The 14,972-nt window shown below is 38.7% G+C and overlaps 2 protein-coding genes and 1 non-coding gene across 4 annotated transcripts; 1 reads left to right on the top strand and 2 right to left on the bottom strand.

Annotated features, from left to right (window-relative positions):
- Positions 1-308: 308 nt before the first annotated feature.
- st13 (ST13 Hsp70 interacting protein) lies at positions 309-9,675 on the top strand. 2 transcript variants are annotated; one of them, XM_084744429.1, is made up of 13 exons: positions 309-469; positions 886-1,025; positions 2,459-2,507; positions 2,734-2,824; positions 3,856-3,929; positions 4,084-4,150; positions 4,262-4,346; positions 5,004-5,114; positions 5,539-5,641; positions 6,122-6,238; positions 6,734-6,773; positions 7,096-7,184; positions 8,983-9,675. In XM_084744429.1, exons 2-13 carry the CDS (start codon positions 916-918, stop codon positions 9,115-9,117), a joined length of 1,071 nt encoding a protein of 356 aa, XP_084600555.1. In that variant the 5' UTR covers positions 309-469; positions 886-915; the 3' UTR covers positions 9,118-9,675. The 2 variants fall into 2 exon arrangements, with proteins under 2 accessions (XP_084600555.1, XP_084600557.1); XM_084744431.1 differs by lacking the exon at positions 309-469 and adding an exon at positions 588-737.
- A 2,099-nt stretch (positions 9,676-11,774) lies between these two features.
- rbx1 (ring-box 1, E3 ubiquitin protein ligase) lies at positions 11,775-14,629 on the bottom strand. Its single transcript, XM_084744867.1, has 5 exons — positions 14,475-14,629; positions 12,968-13,046; positions 12,715-12,785; positions 12,123-12,208; positions 11,775-11,944 (listed from the first exon to the last, which is right to left on the bottom strand). The coding sequence occupies exons 1-5, from the start codon at positions 14,550-14,552 to the stop codon at positions 11,932-11,934; spliced, it is 327 nt and encodes a 108-aa protein (XP_084600993.1). The 5' UTR covers positions 14,553-14,629; the 3' UTR covers positions 11,775-11,931.
- Positions 14,630-14,759: 130 nt separating this feature from the next.
- trnaq-cug (transfer RNA glutamine (anticodon CUG)) lies at positions 14,760-14,831 on the bottom strand. Its single transcript has one exon. It is a non-coding gene; the product is annotated as a tRNA-Gln (tRNA).
- Positions 14,832-14,972: the final 141 nt, after the last annotated feature.

Raw genomic sequence — 14,972 nt, 5'->3', positions numbered from 1 at the left:
AACAATCTACATTACATTCTTTGAAATAAAATAAAATTAAATAAACATTTGGACATGTATGCCGGTGTAGCCGTAACAGGACGACAGATATTGGCCGAGCTTTAATAATAACGTTTCAACGTTGAAAAGCCCTTACATTTTTACTTATTTTTAAGAGATAAGGCATGTGTGCATGTATTTTTTTTAAATTTAATATTATAAATTTAAATGTATATAAAGCTTTTAATAAAGCTTTCATGTCCGAGATTGTGCATTTGTATGCGTCCTGACAGCTGCCTGACAGACAAAACTCAGGGCTTCAATTTGCCAAGCCCCTCACACGGTCTGTCCGGCAACTTGCCTGAATGAAAACACGGGAGCGACGCCACTACAAGTCAAGCTGTGTTGTGGCGATTAAAGAAAGACAACAACTGCAACCTCAGTTTGTGGTTTTTCTTCCCGGGTGTCAGCGGTGTGCATCTTCGATCAGGTGCGTTTCCCTTCGATTAATGAAGCGTAATGCTGTATTTACCAAGTGTTTTCATTAATCACGGGCCGTGTTGCAGCTAACGATAGCTAACGACGTTATCATGCGTCAAACAGTTACCGCGTCACGGACGGATTCACATTTCCAGAAACTTCTGGTTTATGACCATTAGCTCTATAAATAGTTGTTACTGTTGCTCGTGCACGGCTGCTTCATGCTAGTGCCTGAATTGCTCGTATTGTTGGATTAATGTGGAAGTGAAGAAAGTGAGGTTGTACTAGCGCGCACTCATTCAGTCCCTCCACGTTAGCATACCTAGCTTACAGCCGTTGGTATTAACGTTAGTGACTGAGCACGTAAACATAGCCTGACTTGGCTGAGATGGTGATGGTCTTTCTCTCTGGTTTACCCCCATGCAGCGCGCTGTGTGAAGGACGTGATAGAACAGCATGGACCCACGAAAAGTGACGGAGTTAAAGGGTTTCGTGCAGTTGTGCGAGTCCAAACCCGAGATCCTGCATCTTCCAGAACTGGGCTTCCTGCGGACCTGGCTGCAGAGGTCAGTAGACATCAGAGCATAATGATCATTTATACCTGTAAACCCACTGCATAAGTATCTGGGTTGTTTTGTAAAGAACAGATAGAAAATTAACTGTCATCATTTCACTTAAGTACTTATTTAAAGTATCAAACAAACTGCAGGCTCACCACGTGCTCAGTCCCGCCCACCCTTCAGTAAAGCCCATGGACCTGTGTGTGTGTGTGTGTGTGTGTGTGTGTGTGTGTGTGTGTGTGTGTGTGTGTAATGCCAGTAAAAAGCACACAAAACCCATCACTCAACAAAGAAACATTTAATATCTTTAATGATGGACACAATCACAAGTAACTTTTTTCTTATTTTATCGCATAATAGATTTCAAAACGCATCATATAAAAACCCTGAACACTTTTTCAAATATTTGAGAGCAGAAAGTTAGAACTTAGGTGCAGTTAAGTCTTTTTGTCACCAAGTGAAATACACCCAAACAATACATTTTTTTAATTTTTAATTAAATAGTCAATTTATCAGAACGTTGGTTTGCAACAAGGTTGATAAGCTATAAATCGCTGGAGTAATTTTCCTAATTAAAAATGGCCAAAATTCACTGTTTAAGAATGTGAATATTTCCTGATCAAAATCTTTAAAGTATTTGATTTGACAGAGACATCATGTAATGGCAGACCTAGCAATTAATTGGGCAGTAACTTTAATCCTGTCACATGTATCTAAGTTTATATTATAATATTAATTTACTAGGGTTGGGCCATATGGCTCATAAACAGTACCTTCACATTTGTAGGCTATGCTGTGGTATATGATATATATATATATAGATTTAATAATTCTCATAATAAAAAAATCCATAATTCTCAAATAGTGCAATTATTTGATGATCTTGTAGAATATGATGCATAGATTAAACTACCCAACAGTAGGACTGGGCAATATGGACAAAATCAAATAGCACAATATTTTTGACCAAATACCTCGATACTGTGACACCATTGAAGGAATGACTATTTGTGCTTTGACAAAATATTAACACAATGAGGCTTTTAATAATCCTCCTTAATGGGATATAATGACTAAGTGCATGAAGGCAAATAATAAAATACTTAGAACAGTCTTGTAACTTCAGATTACATTTTAGAACTTCACTGTAATGCTGCCTTTAAAACCAGGAAAAGACAACACTGACATCATATCACTATATCCAAAATCTGATAGGATATCTAGTCTCATACCACAAAATCAATATAATATTGCTATAGCCCAGCCCTACGATGTATATATATTTTGCAACATTTTCTGGGAAATCAATCGAGAAAATGATCATAGATAAAATGACAACATTGAAATATCTGTTTCGACCAATCCAGCAAAGAAAATACCTGAAGAATCAAGGTCCTTGTATTGCTCGCTGAATTGTTCTTCATAATTTTATATTGCAGCATGGGTGCAACAATCCCTCCCCCACCCAAGACAAAGGACTCATGCCAGGTGATGCGTCAAAATTTTTATTATGCCGGTTATTGTTTCAATTATTTGATATTTTTGTTTTTTTTCTGCATATTTCCTAATTAGTTATTGTATTATGTTCTGATATTTGTTCAGAGACAAAGTACTAAAACACAAAAAACTGGAAAATATTTGGAGTTGATGAATGACCTGTTATTTTCCTCATTGTGTTGCATCGTGTTGTAACAAAGTGCTCTCTCACTTTTAGGGTGGCTGTCCTTGTGGTCCTCCCCCTACAGCAGCTTCACCTCCTGAGCCCGAGCCAGCGGAGCCATCAGAGAGTGAAGAGAGTGAAATAGGTACTGTAGGTCCATCTCAACTAGCAACACAACGCTTCTTGGACTCAGGAAGAAGTGTACAAGTGACACTTTTTATTGGGGGGGAGTGGTTATGTGCTTATGTTAGGGATGTTAATAATAACTCATTAATCACTATTAAGAATTTATCCTTTAAAAAAATATTGATCAGTAATGTTTGTTTTGTTTGTTTAGATTTGGTCTACATTGTTAATCCTGAAATTGCATAATTACACCCCATTCTACACTTTTGTTGGGACAGGCAGACAAAAGCAGCCATTTCAGGCCAGAGCGTAATTGTTGTCTTGTTATTCTGTTCATTTAAATTGTTTTTGCTTCAAGAATCAATGTTTTATATAACTAATGTACCAAATGTGCAATGTGCAAAACTCAAACTGGGAAAAATGTGAGCATTTAATTATCAGTGATGAGTCAATTATTGATTGTTACGGTTTTCAACTTTTGCTTAAGGAAAATGCTCAAAATTTGCATCCCTAGTTTATGCTGTACTATTTCTTGGCTGGAACCAGTTACCAGGCAACCATCTGAGACTCCAGGAAGTTCCAGTTTGAGCATGATGTTTTTAGATGGCTTGGTTAGCAAAGTGCATCCATACAAATGTATTATCAAGAGCTTAGTGTTTTAAGAGAGGCGAAAAAGACACTTTTGGATTGGTATTGGTAGATAGTCAGGGCTGCGGTAACAGACATGACATATTTACTGTACTGATATGAGTTTGTCATCGGTCTTCTAATCAAACTCTTAGAAAGAAAGCAAATAAACATATTTCCCAAAATGACTTTCATTTAAGGTATAATTAGAGGTGCAGGTCTCCAGCTCAAGGCTGTTTTCAGAAATCTGGCCAACCTTGATAAAGGAATAGTAGGTCCATGCAGGTATTTAATCAAAGCATCAGACTTTCCCCACATTTAAGCAAACTAGCTCTAAAAATCACTGTCCTTATTACTGTGAAGAGTAGATTAAGTAAGGACTGGATGTTTTTGGTGTGTCCTATCATCTGTTTCCTTTTTCAGAAATCGACAACGAGGGAGTGATTGAGCCAGACACTGATGAACCACAAGAGATGGGAGAGTTTGAAAATGTTGAGGTAAACCGTTGTGCTTTTTTTTAATATTATCTGTAAATCACACATACTTATTCAAACTCTGTTCTCTCATGTGAAAACCAAAGAGTTTATTAAAGGAAATTCCAGGCCTTTAGACAGGATTTGGCTGAACATAAATGTGCATATGTTTCCTCAGGTCACAGAGGAGATGATGGACCAGGCCAACGAGAAGAAAATGGAAGCTATGGATGCTCTAGGGGAAGGTATTCTGTTCAGAACAGAAAAGTGCAAACAGACAGTTTCTGTTTTGATAAGGTAATTAAGATGTTCAAAATTAAATTACTGATGTCTGTTTTAATTTTCTTCTCTTATAGGCGACATGCAGAAAGCTTTGGATCTTTTTACTGAAGCCATCAAGCTGAACCCCTGTCTAGCTGTCCTGTATGCTAAGAGGGCAAGGTCAGTCAGTCAAATCTGTAATATATTTACTGTAATAAATCATAAAATGACCACTTCTCTTCAAGTCCATAACTTGTGTTTTAGTTTGCCCATTTCACGTTAGAGTTCAAATTCATGCCAAATGTTCGCTGAATGACTTAGTGTCTATTTATGAGTCGTAAAAAATCATTAATGATCTTTTAGAAGGAGTAGATGTTTATAACGGTTAAATTGAATGGAGTCTGGCAGGAAGTGAGTCACTGAACTTGAGTGATGAGCTTTTGTTTCCAGCTTAAAGTGCTGAAATTTACATTGACAGAAAACTGAGAGTTATAAACAGCTGATCAATTTGCAGTCGTCGTCACTTGTCATTGTCAGAATACAATGTTATGCTCGTCTTGCACTCCTGCAGCCTGCCTGAGCTTCCTTGAGTCTGGGGAGGATATGCTGGGGGGAATCAACTCACTTCAATCATAGATCGTATATCAAATAGCATTTCACCATACTTAATATACTATCTATGGCTCAGACTCACTATTTGGACTACACTACTCATTTTTGATGTGCAAATGTTACATATTGCTCCTTTAATACATTATGGTGATTTCTAAAAATTCTTCTGTTACACTGCCTACTGTGAATGCTGGTGAGTGTAATCAGCTGTCCTCTCTGTGTTAGTGTGTTCATCCAGATGCAGAAACCGAACGCAGCCATCAGAGACTGTGACAGAGCCATCCACATCAACCCAGACTCTGCACAGCCCTACAAGTGGAGGGGGAAAGCTCACAGGTACATTTCTATTTGTACAGAGGAGTTGCTTTCCAGTGTGTAACGTTAACCAACCAATACCTGACCACAAACTACACCTTTACACATACATGGCATGACCAAACCCTCAGTGTAAACACTCAAAAGTATAACTCATCTCATCTTGTACTGTAATGGACATTAAATATTTCACCAACTGCATTTAAGTCCTGACTGTATCAGAAATTACACACATGCCTCAAAACTGATATTGCAGTCTGGCACGGACTGAATCCAAGATGTTACTATACCGATCTTGCAGTGTGACATTAGATCCTTATTCTCTCACATGAAATGTTTGAGGGTGGATGATTTGAACTAACTCGAACTAAAAAAGCTTTTGATTGTCAGTGAATTGATGCAGGTTTATTTCTGTGCCATCCATTCACTGTCTGTGCTGCTGCAGGCTGCTGGGCCACTGGGAGGAGGCAGCCAGGGACTTGGCCACAGCCTGTAAACTGGACTATGATGAGGCCGCCAGCGCAATGCTGAAGGAGGTGCAGCCCAAGGTATAATGTCAGAGAAGAGATGAAATAAAAATCCTTTTTGCCTTTTTTATTAAATTTGTTAATAGTAACTATAATGCAGATATATATATTTTTAAGATTATTTTTTGGGCTTTTGCCTTTAATTGGATAGGGACAGCTGAAGATGTGACAGGAAAGGGGTAGAGGGAGGGTGAACGATATGCAGTAAATGGGCCGCAGGCAAGAATTGAACCAGCGACCGCTGCAGAGGACCAACAGCCTCAGTACATGGGGCGAACGCACTACCAACTGAGCTATGGGAGCACCCCAATGCAGATATTTTAATGGAATTTTGATCTCAGAAATTTTAAGTTATTTGTGATTTCACATGAGTTTACATGATCCCCATACAGAGAGAACAGTTTGATCAGAGTAGGGCCCTGAAAAGCAGAACGGGAATCAAAAATGATGCTCCTAGCTCTGAGTTTTTGATATGCTTGTCTTGTCTCTCTTTGTTTTCAGGCTAACAAAATCATGGAGCACAGACGCAAATATGAGCGCAAGAGAGAAGAGAAGGCGATCAGGGAGAAACAAGAGCGAATAAAGAAAGCCAGAGAGGAGCACGCGCGGGCTCAGAGGGTGAGTTGCTGTTGGGGGGGGGGTTCTATTTCAGACATGGAAAAATACAATAAATGGGCCTTTTAAATTAATGAAATCTACCTACATGGTCAACTGTAGCAGTATACTGCACCTGTCTTGTTTTAAATGCTTGCTCTTGGTAGAAAGAAGTTGGTTTGCTGTATGAAGAGTACAGTCCAGACCTGCTCTATTTGAAAAGTGCCCTCAGATAACTTTATGATTTGGTGCTATATGGTGCTTTTCACACAAAATCTGTCACCCCACAAAATAATGTAGCATGAATTTCTTGAACTCAGAAGTAACGCTGTATTACTACTGTAGATAGACATGCTAACATTTGCAGCTCATATTTTAACAGAAGATATACTATTTTAATCTGATCCTGATCCATTTGAGGCCAGCATTCATTTCATAAATCAACAGCAGAAACTACCCCCAAGTCCTGAATGCATTAGAGACTGAAACCCATCCCATTTTTTTTTTGTCCCTCGACAGGAGGAAGAAGCACGACAGTTTGGAGGAGGATTCTTCCCAGGTAGGATAGAGGGAACAAGCCGTTTTATTGCATAATGGCATAAGAACACCCCAGATGTCAAAATAAAATAACAATAAAACCCTTTTGAAAAAGAATCTCTCACAATTGGTACTCACGATCAGTTGTAATGTGTATGCTGTAAGATCTGAGGTCAGAACGATGGCTGATGCTTGGTATGTCATTTATTTACAGCTGCAGCAAGCAAAACGTTTTTCTCCGATAAATCAGTGATGATTCACAACAGCACAGACAGATGTTATTGCACCTTTAAAGAAAGTAATGTGTGCAGCTACAGTTAATGAGCCTCATTGTTGTTTCACAGGTCCTGCTGGGTTCCCAGGTGGAGCCCCTGCTGGAATGCCTGGTCTTGGAGATTTCCTGAAGGATCCTGAGCTGCTCAACGCCATGAAGGTAATCTAACTGCTCAGCACTAATCCCAGCACTTCCACTGCTGTGTCGTGTTGCTTGTTCACGTTCTTGCTGACAGTGAGATGCGAAGATTGATACCACTCTCATGGCTGTACGGTAAATGTGGCACTACAGCTCGGCGATTGTTAGCTTAGCATAATTAAGGCCATAAGGAGGAGACGACTACTCTGTTCAAATGTAACAAAATCAACCTGTGAGCACCTCTACAGCTCACTAATCCATAAACTGTAGACAAATACAGCTGTTAAACATCAAAAAGGTCCTGTGAAGACTCAACTCTTTTCGAACAGTATTTTCACATGTAACGTTTTGTTGTCGTGGGGCATTTTGAGAGTTCGTATCATCCCCACTTTTAACAGAGGGATGAGGACGATGAGGGGAGGGACATGTTTTAAATCCACACACCAGAACATGTGTATCTGAGCCTTTGGCTGTGCCACATAGAGATGGACTTAGTTGCATTATCCTGTTGTTCACTCAAAGAGATTAAAAAGCCAGAGGAGGAAGGTCACATCTACTCAGAACAACCAATATACTGTCACAGCCGCCGCACCATTAGAGGCAAACTCGGTTTTCTAACCAGAAGACAGCAGTGTTTTCCTGATTAGAATCCTTTACATTACTGCCATTAAGCCCGATTACCTGGGACTACTATTTCGGGAGTTTTGACAAATCTACCTGACTGTTTCCCGTAAGTTGACTGCTTTGGGCCGATAATTGCTGGTCTGAGTGAATACTTAACACTGACTTTTGCAGTAACCACTACTGGAACCACATAAACTGTGTCTTCAAAGTAATACAGGGCATACTGTCAGCCAGTTAGCCTGTTCAAAACTAGCCTCTGCTAGCTAGATGTTAAGCTAAGCACTGAAAGTAGTGTTTACCAACATGACAGCGATGCCAACAAAATCAACCAATACAAAAAACATGTGATGTTTGACTGTGTTTTTTTTAACAGTATAACTAAACTTTACTCGACCCCAGGTAGTTAGGCAAATGCCTTTGTTTCACATGAAAATACATTATATATATGACATTATAGTCTAAACAATCAAAAATTAATAGATGAACAATGTTTTTCTCTCTGTTAATTGATGAAGTTTGGTTGATACAATATCAAAATGTAGTTAAAACACACATAGTAATTTTAGCTCAAGAGGTGGTAATTTGATCCTCCAGTAGTTCAAACTCTGAAACGTATAAGAGAGGCAAGTTTGCTTCTTTCACAAGCTCTCTTAGCTTTCATAGTATAATAAACAAACAAAATATTGTTTATTGCTCTCACAGTCCTGGTCGGAGCCACTGTTAATCACCTTGGTACAGTTTTCCCTGTTGTCAAACTGGTTCTGTTGACTACAGTGTTTACAAACAGACCAGACTCAAGTCAGCAAAGGGCCATTAGCTACATGGCTAACTGAGCTAACTGCAGCCAAAGACAGCTACCACAAAAAGTATAGTGAGCAGTAATTAGGCGAGATATACTTAGTATGTAATTGTAGATGTTTAACAAGCATAACATTTATTAAACTAGACTTTTTACTTGTATTTTCTGAAGTCCGTCATACCAACCAGAAGCGAAGAGACAAAAACCATCAGCTGGACTGGATTGCTCAAACATAGAAGCAGCTTAGATAACAGAGGTTGAGCTGTAGAGCAACACAGGTTCCCAGGAATAAACTTACAGGGGGAAAATTACTTTTCATTTCACTTTCTTTAAAGCTGTTGTGGACGTGCACTCTGTGAGTAAAGGTGACCCTGCTTATCCATATTTTAACTCCAGGACCCTGAGGTGATGGCTGCCTTCCAGGATGTCGCACAGAACCCGGCCAACATCTCCAAGTACCAGAACAATCCCAAAATCATGGCCCTCGTCACCAAGCTGAGTGCCAAATTTGGAGCTCCACCACAGCCATAAGCAGGAAAACGACCAAAGCTGAGAGGAAAGGGGCGAGTGGATACATGGTGAATCAATCTGGAGAGCCACAACGCTTTTCAACAGTTATTTCACTGTGTGCAGATCAAACAGGGGAGCGGGTGACGGGCTAATTGATGTGACGTAGAGAAAGCAGGGCAACGTTTTAAATGTTCTTAATCAGCCTGTTAGCACTTAGCAACGTTTCAACAAAGCAACCGATGATTAGAGGTCAGGTGTGACAACCCCTGACTTTCCTGTCTCAGCTGGGACTTCACTTAACCACAGGTTGTTGTTTCTTAACCTGTATCTGGAACAGCTAAACTGGGAGCTCCTGCATTAAGACGCTAGCTCACAAATATTTTTACAGCCATTTAATACATGGTAATGGTTTAGCAACCTGTCTTTTCTTTCTCTGAACAGAGCCGAACTCTCACACACAACTGTTGGTTGTCTTTTTGTTAACAGATCTATTATAAATGCAAAAAAAAGTTACTTATGTTGATGTCTGACCCTGTTGGAAAAATGACTCACAATAATAAAACCTTTGTTGCTGCAAAACAGGTTTGATATTCCTCAGTCCAGCTCAGTTGATTTTTGTCCGATTTCCCTGCATGTTGTTTTGCCAGACCTGACTCATTTGACAGAATAACAGCATGCACAAACACTCTAAATTTTGTGTCCATTTTTTATTCATTAAACTGAGAAAAGCGGTTCAGAAAAATTCAATGAGGTTTTCACTGTTGAGATTTTTTCAGTCAGCATTTTGAAAGCAGTAGCTTGGATGCAAGTTGTTTAGCAAAAATTGATTTGTTGTTTCAGCCTCTCATTCTCACATGGAGAACTTGGAGTCCCCTGTGGACAATAGTAGTAATGTTTAGCCCATAATGACCACTAATTATAACACCAAAAATAAATTTATTTAATTAACAGTCTCCTTCCTTTTTAACTGGTTTTCATACTACTTGCTGTAACTTTGCCTGCTAAATTGTAAACACAGGCTTGTTTCATATGGTGGCAGCCATTAATAACTATAGAAATAACCAGTCTTCTTGGGGATGGTATTGTTTATGTAGGTCATGTCGAGGTATTGGTAATAAATTGAGGCCATTTAATGACCTTAACTCCTTGTAGTAGCTTTAACAAAAGCTATTTGCAGTTTGATAGCGTTTTGTGGGAAGTATAAAGCTAACCTGAAGGCAAAATGGCTGAATTTAAAACACATCAACTCAAAATTTTCACTTATCCAGGAGAGTGAATAGTGTCCAAAGTTTTAAAGCTGAACCAATTACAGAACACTTTTGACAACTGATTACGCTTTTTTTTTATCAAGTAAAACTGCAAAACGTTCAATGGTTCTACACTCTCAAGAGTGAGAATTTCTGCCCTCATAGACTTCCTTTGTCAGACAAACACTACAAAACCAAGACATGTTCAGTTTGATATCACAGAAACAAAGAAAGGGAGCAAATCTTCAGTATTAAATAACTGGAACTATGAAATTACTTAAGTTTTTGCCCTGAAAAAATTACTTGAATTGTACAAAAGTTTATTGCAGTCACTTGAGAATTTTTTGTTGCTGTTTAATTGTTTAATTAATGGGGATTCATGTTAAAAAAAATGGTTAAGGTTTTCTGAATTAGAGAATGTTTCATGTAAAAAATTACCTTGAAAAATCATCTAATTAGGAAAACTACACTTTTTTTTCAAGTGAATGCAATAAGCTAACGTAAAATCGACAATCAAAATGGTTGCTAATGGTTACTTTTTTGAGATGATCAATAAAAAAAACCAGGTTATCATTTAATTAACAGAGTTGTTTTAGTTGACTTACGGTTTTTAACCAGAACTCTGGATATATGCGTCCCTACAGGTGCTGTGATGAATCAGTCCCAGAGGCAGACTGGGTCACCAGGCCACCTAATCCTCCCAGTGCATCTGTCTTTGAGCCAGAGGATTACTGCTCTGTAACACATGGTGCTCATGGAGCCCTGAATCACTGCGTCAAAGCTGATCTGACAGAGAAAATTCCCCTCATTGAGGACAGCTTTTTTCCCACCAAATGTAGTTTACAGTTAAAGGATCAGTGAGATCGATTCGGTGGCATCTAGCAGTGAGCTTGCAGACTGTAAACACTTTACCTTGCCTCATCCTTCCAATTTCCTTCCAGGGTTACAGGTAAAAGTGTGGTGGCCACAAAAATGTATATTATAATTCATTTCTGTCCTTTTTTTGCCAATATATTCTTGGAAATCTTACACACTGGTTCTTTAAAGGGAAAAATTCGGTCAATGTTGTAAGTAAATGTGGTCAATTGAAGTTCCTCAGTGTGTAGCTGTTACTTTGCTGGCAAAAACACAGCAATACAAGACAAAAATACTCATCTAGCATGCCCCCTGGCTACCAAGAGATTGAGACTATAAATTCAAGCTGAAATAGCCTGTAGTTCTTCCTTAACCCCAATGACATCACTGTGATGTCACTGGATGCAGGAAGAACAACAGATTTTGCAGCAGGAGAACTTTCTCAGTCAAAGTAGCACACAGGAATTTATTGCTTCAATTGACTAAATTTACCACCAACACTGACCTCTCATGTTCACAGCAATCTTCATTTCATTTATTCGTTTAATAAACGACTAATTGCCAAGTAAAACAAGATCTGTTTTGTGACAACATTCATTTTAATTTGTGTACTTACAGCATACCAAAACAAAGACATAGGTGTAAAACGACAACTAGGATTTCAAGCGGGAGGGAACAGAAGGAGTATGGGTGACTCTTGCAGTAGCCAAGAAAAAGGTCAACAATAATACAGCTAGTGTCCGTATCTGTAAAAACATGACAAAGAGAGAAAGAGGGGATGAACTGTTAGTACATCTGTTCATTTCAAGAAAACTTGTCACAGTCTAAGGCAATGAATGAGCAACCAAAGTAAGATTAATTGAACAGTTAGAATCCTCCACAAAGCCATACATTTGTATCACACAACTGAGTACTGATACTCACTTCTGAAACTCCCACTCCCTGTTGTCCAGAGGGCACACCTGTCTGGTTTTTAGCCAGCGAGAGATACAGTGGAAATGGAAGGCATGCTGAGGAAGAGAAAAACAAAACAGAGCAGAAAGACAAATTAATATATGAGCCACACAGTTGAGCACAAACACGATAGCAGTTAACAGCTGAATGTAACTAGACCTGTATTTAGTGTGTTTGCAGTATTGTGAGTAGTAATCAACTTGTTGACTTGCATGCAAGTTACTCTTACTTCCACATTAAACTACTTAGCTGTTCAACTGAAATCGTAACTTTAGCTAATAGCACTTGCATTGATGACAGAACGTAATTCCTTCTTTGCAGCAATGGCTTTTAGATATAAGATATAAATCTCAGATTTTGGGGGTATACTTTGAGCAATGTATTAAAAGTTACATTTAAAAAAAGCTTTGCCAGTATCAGTGTCCATGTTACCTGGCTTACCGCACAGACCACGTGAAAAGCTGTCACTGGGAACTATTTTTCACCTGAGTGATGAAAAAATGTACGGCACAGTGATAATAGACCTGATCAGTGATGTTAGAGGTGGGTATAAGAAACTCACATTGCAGACACCCCAGGCTACAGTGCACTCTTCAGAGGTTGCAGAGGCTTGGTTGGCCTGGCACTCTATGCCTGATGAGGTAAGGAGAAATGTGTAAACAATGCAATTTCACAAAACAGGTCTCATGCAAGCATATCTGATGAATGTCAGTTAGAGCCCAACAACATGTACAAGCTAAACATCTCTCATTTATTATTCATAGTCCAATATATAACAAAGTAATGAGTTCAAATCTGTGTTAAAGTGCACTCACAGAGATCCATGATGTGATTCCGACAGATAGCACAGTTATCCACCACAATGTCCCAGGCCCACAGTGCCACAGCATTCCACTGGTGGAAAAACAGTCACAAACAAACATGATCTGACAAACACATTGACTGCAGGTTGACGGGTTGACACTGATGTAGAGGTTAAATGACAGCTCTACTAAAGAGAAATCTTTGGTACATTTAAATTCCATATTGAGGATTCAAAACATTTTATCATGTGCCTGTCTTCTTAAAGCAGTATAGCACACGATATGGAAAATGACTGCTCTTTTCCCACCTCCTCATGTTAAAGCACTCATGAATGTCTCTGAAATAGGAGACACAACACTGCTGATTATAAAAAAAAAAAGTGTGAGTGCATTTTTTTGACTTTTTCCCTATGAACCTGCTACCTTATTATCAACAAGCTTGTTTCTGATACAGAGGAGGGAAGAAATAGTGGTATCATCTTGTTAATATTTCCTGTGAGCAGAAAATTAAGAAATATTCAGCCTGCCATTTAAAGTAAGAGTAGGGATAGACAATATTGATCAAATCAAATATCACACTATTTCACATCAAATACTCTGAAATTGACTATGTGACATAATGAATACTGACACTTTCAGAAGACATGTACACATAGAAAAGATTAAAATATTAAACGTAAAAAACAAAAACATAAGTAGTATGGATGAAGTAACATAGCTGATAAACAAAGGCCTTACTTGTTGATTTCACTTGCCTAAAACACTTAATTCAGATTTTTACAATGATGTTGCTTGTAATGCAGCTTTTAAAACGAGGAAATACAAAATTAAGATTTGACTATAATGTTAGGTAATCATACTTTTATCATACCAAGAGTCTAAACACTGTCACCCCAACTTTGCTGTCATTGTAACATAGGTGTTATTATGCCTGATATATTGTATCATTACACAATATTTACCTGAAAATTGAATTTCACCAAGAAAAACTAATAAAGTACTACTACGAAAAATATATATAACTTTCACTCTAACTTCGTTAATTGGCAGCTGTATCCTTTATGTATTTCTCAACACATTCAACGCTAGCTAATCAGCCGGTACCGTTAGCAGTTAGTTAGCATGGCTAACTTAGCTCTCAGGGTAAAGTGCTTTTATGTTTAACGTTAGTTACCCGCTTAACGTTAACATCCAGGTTTTTATTGTTTTGTCGACTACACCATGTTAGGGGTTACTGATCTCCATCACACCGCTATAGATTTTTGATATTAAATTGTTAGCTAGCGTAGCCCCCAAAAAGAAGTGCAAATTCATGCCCTGTTTGAGGCAGGCTAACAGCTAGCTAACTAGCTAGCTACTGGACCTAACGCCGGGCTATAGATAGTTAGCGCTAGAATGCTACCGAGTGGTAGCTAGCTTAGTAAGTTAGTGTCGTTGAACTGTGCTGGTGGTCCATTGAAGACTGCTAACAAATTATCAGTTTCTTTACACCACGATAAGTTCCTTTAAACAACCATACCTTCTTTACTTCAAATCGCTTCTTACTGGCCCCACTGTTTGTGCCGCTCGGCGTATCTACGTCCATAGCTGCTGCCATCTTGAAAGGAGAAGTTTGCCGTGAGCGAGCTAACACCCGGAAGAAACACAGCAATTTCCGTCGGCGTATTAACGTCAGTATGTTAATCCCGGATTGTAGTCTTTTGCGTTATGTTATTATGATAATTCCGGGGGGGATTGATTGTGTAAAAGAAGAACGGAATCTGTGATTTCTACTGACACGCGGTACCTCAAAATTGATAAAGTCAGGTTCCACCGAGATTTGAACTCGGATCGCTGGATTCAGAGTCCAGAGTGCTAACCATTACACCATGGAACCGCTGGTCAAAGCGGCGAAATATCATCTCATTGTATTAAATATCAGACATATTTCTTACAGCGCCAATCATGGAGCTGTGCAATATATGATTATAGCTGGCGTGAATAATTCTTTCGCTGTAGCTCTCAGCTGAACATAAAA

This window comes from Lutjanus erythropterus, chromosome 19, assembly GCF_056507025.1.
Source record: "Lutjanus erythropterus isolate fLutEry1 chromosome 19, fLutEry1.hap2, whole genome shotgun sequence".
NCBI lineage: Eukaryota > Metazoa > Chordata > Actinopteri > Lutjaniformes > Lutjanidae > Lutjanus > Lutjanus erythropterus.
The sequence above is the reverse complement of the archived record's forward strand: the minus strand, read 5'-3'. Positions and strand labels throughout refer to the sequence as shown.

Excerpts from the sequence above, each read along its gene's own strand:
- rbx1 (XM_084744867.1), bottom strand. The coding sequence starts at position 14,552 with ATGGCAGCAGCTATGGACGTAGATACGCCGAGCGGCACAAACAGTGGG. Across the intron at positions 12,786-12,967 it reads GAATCACATCATGGATCTCT|GCATAGAGTGCCAGGCCAAC; the intron begins GTGAGTGCACTT and ends TTACCTCATCAG. Across the intron at positions 12,209-12,714 it reads TAGCCTGGGGTGTCTGCAAT|CATGCCTTCCATTTCCACTG; the intron begins GTGAGTTTCTTA and ends TCTCTTCCTCAG.
- st13 (XM_084744429.1), top strand. The coding sequence starts at position 916 with ATGGACCCACGAAAAGTGACGGAGTTAAAGGGTTTCGTGCAGTTGTGC. Across the intron at positions 3,930-4,083 it reads GAGAGTTTGAAAATGTTGAG|GTCACAGAGGAGATGATGGA; the intron begins GTAAACCGTTGT and ends ATGTTTCCTCAG. Across the intron at positions 6,774-7,095 it reads TGGAGGAGGATTCTTCCCAG|GTCCTGCTGGGTTCCCAGGT; the intron begins GTAGGATAGAGG and ends GTTGTTTCACAG.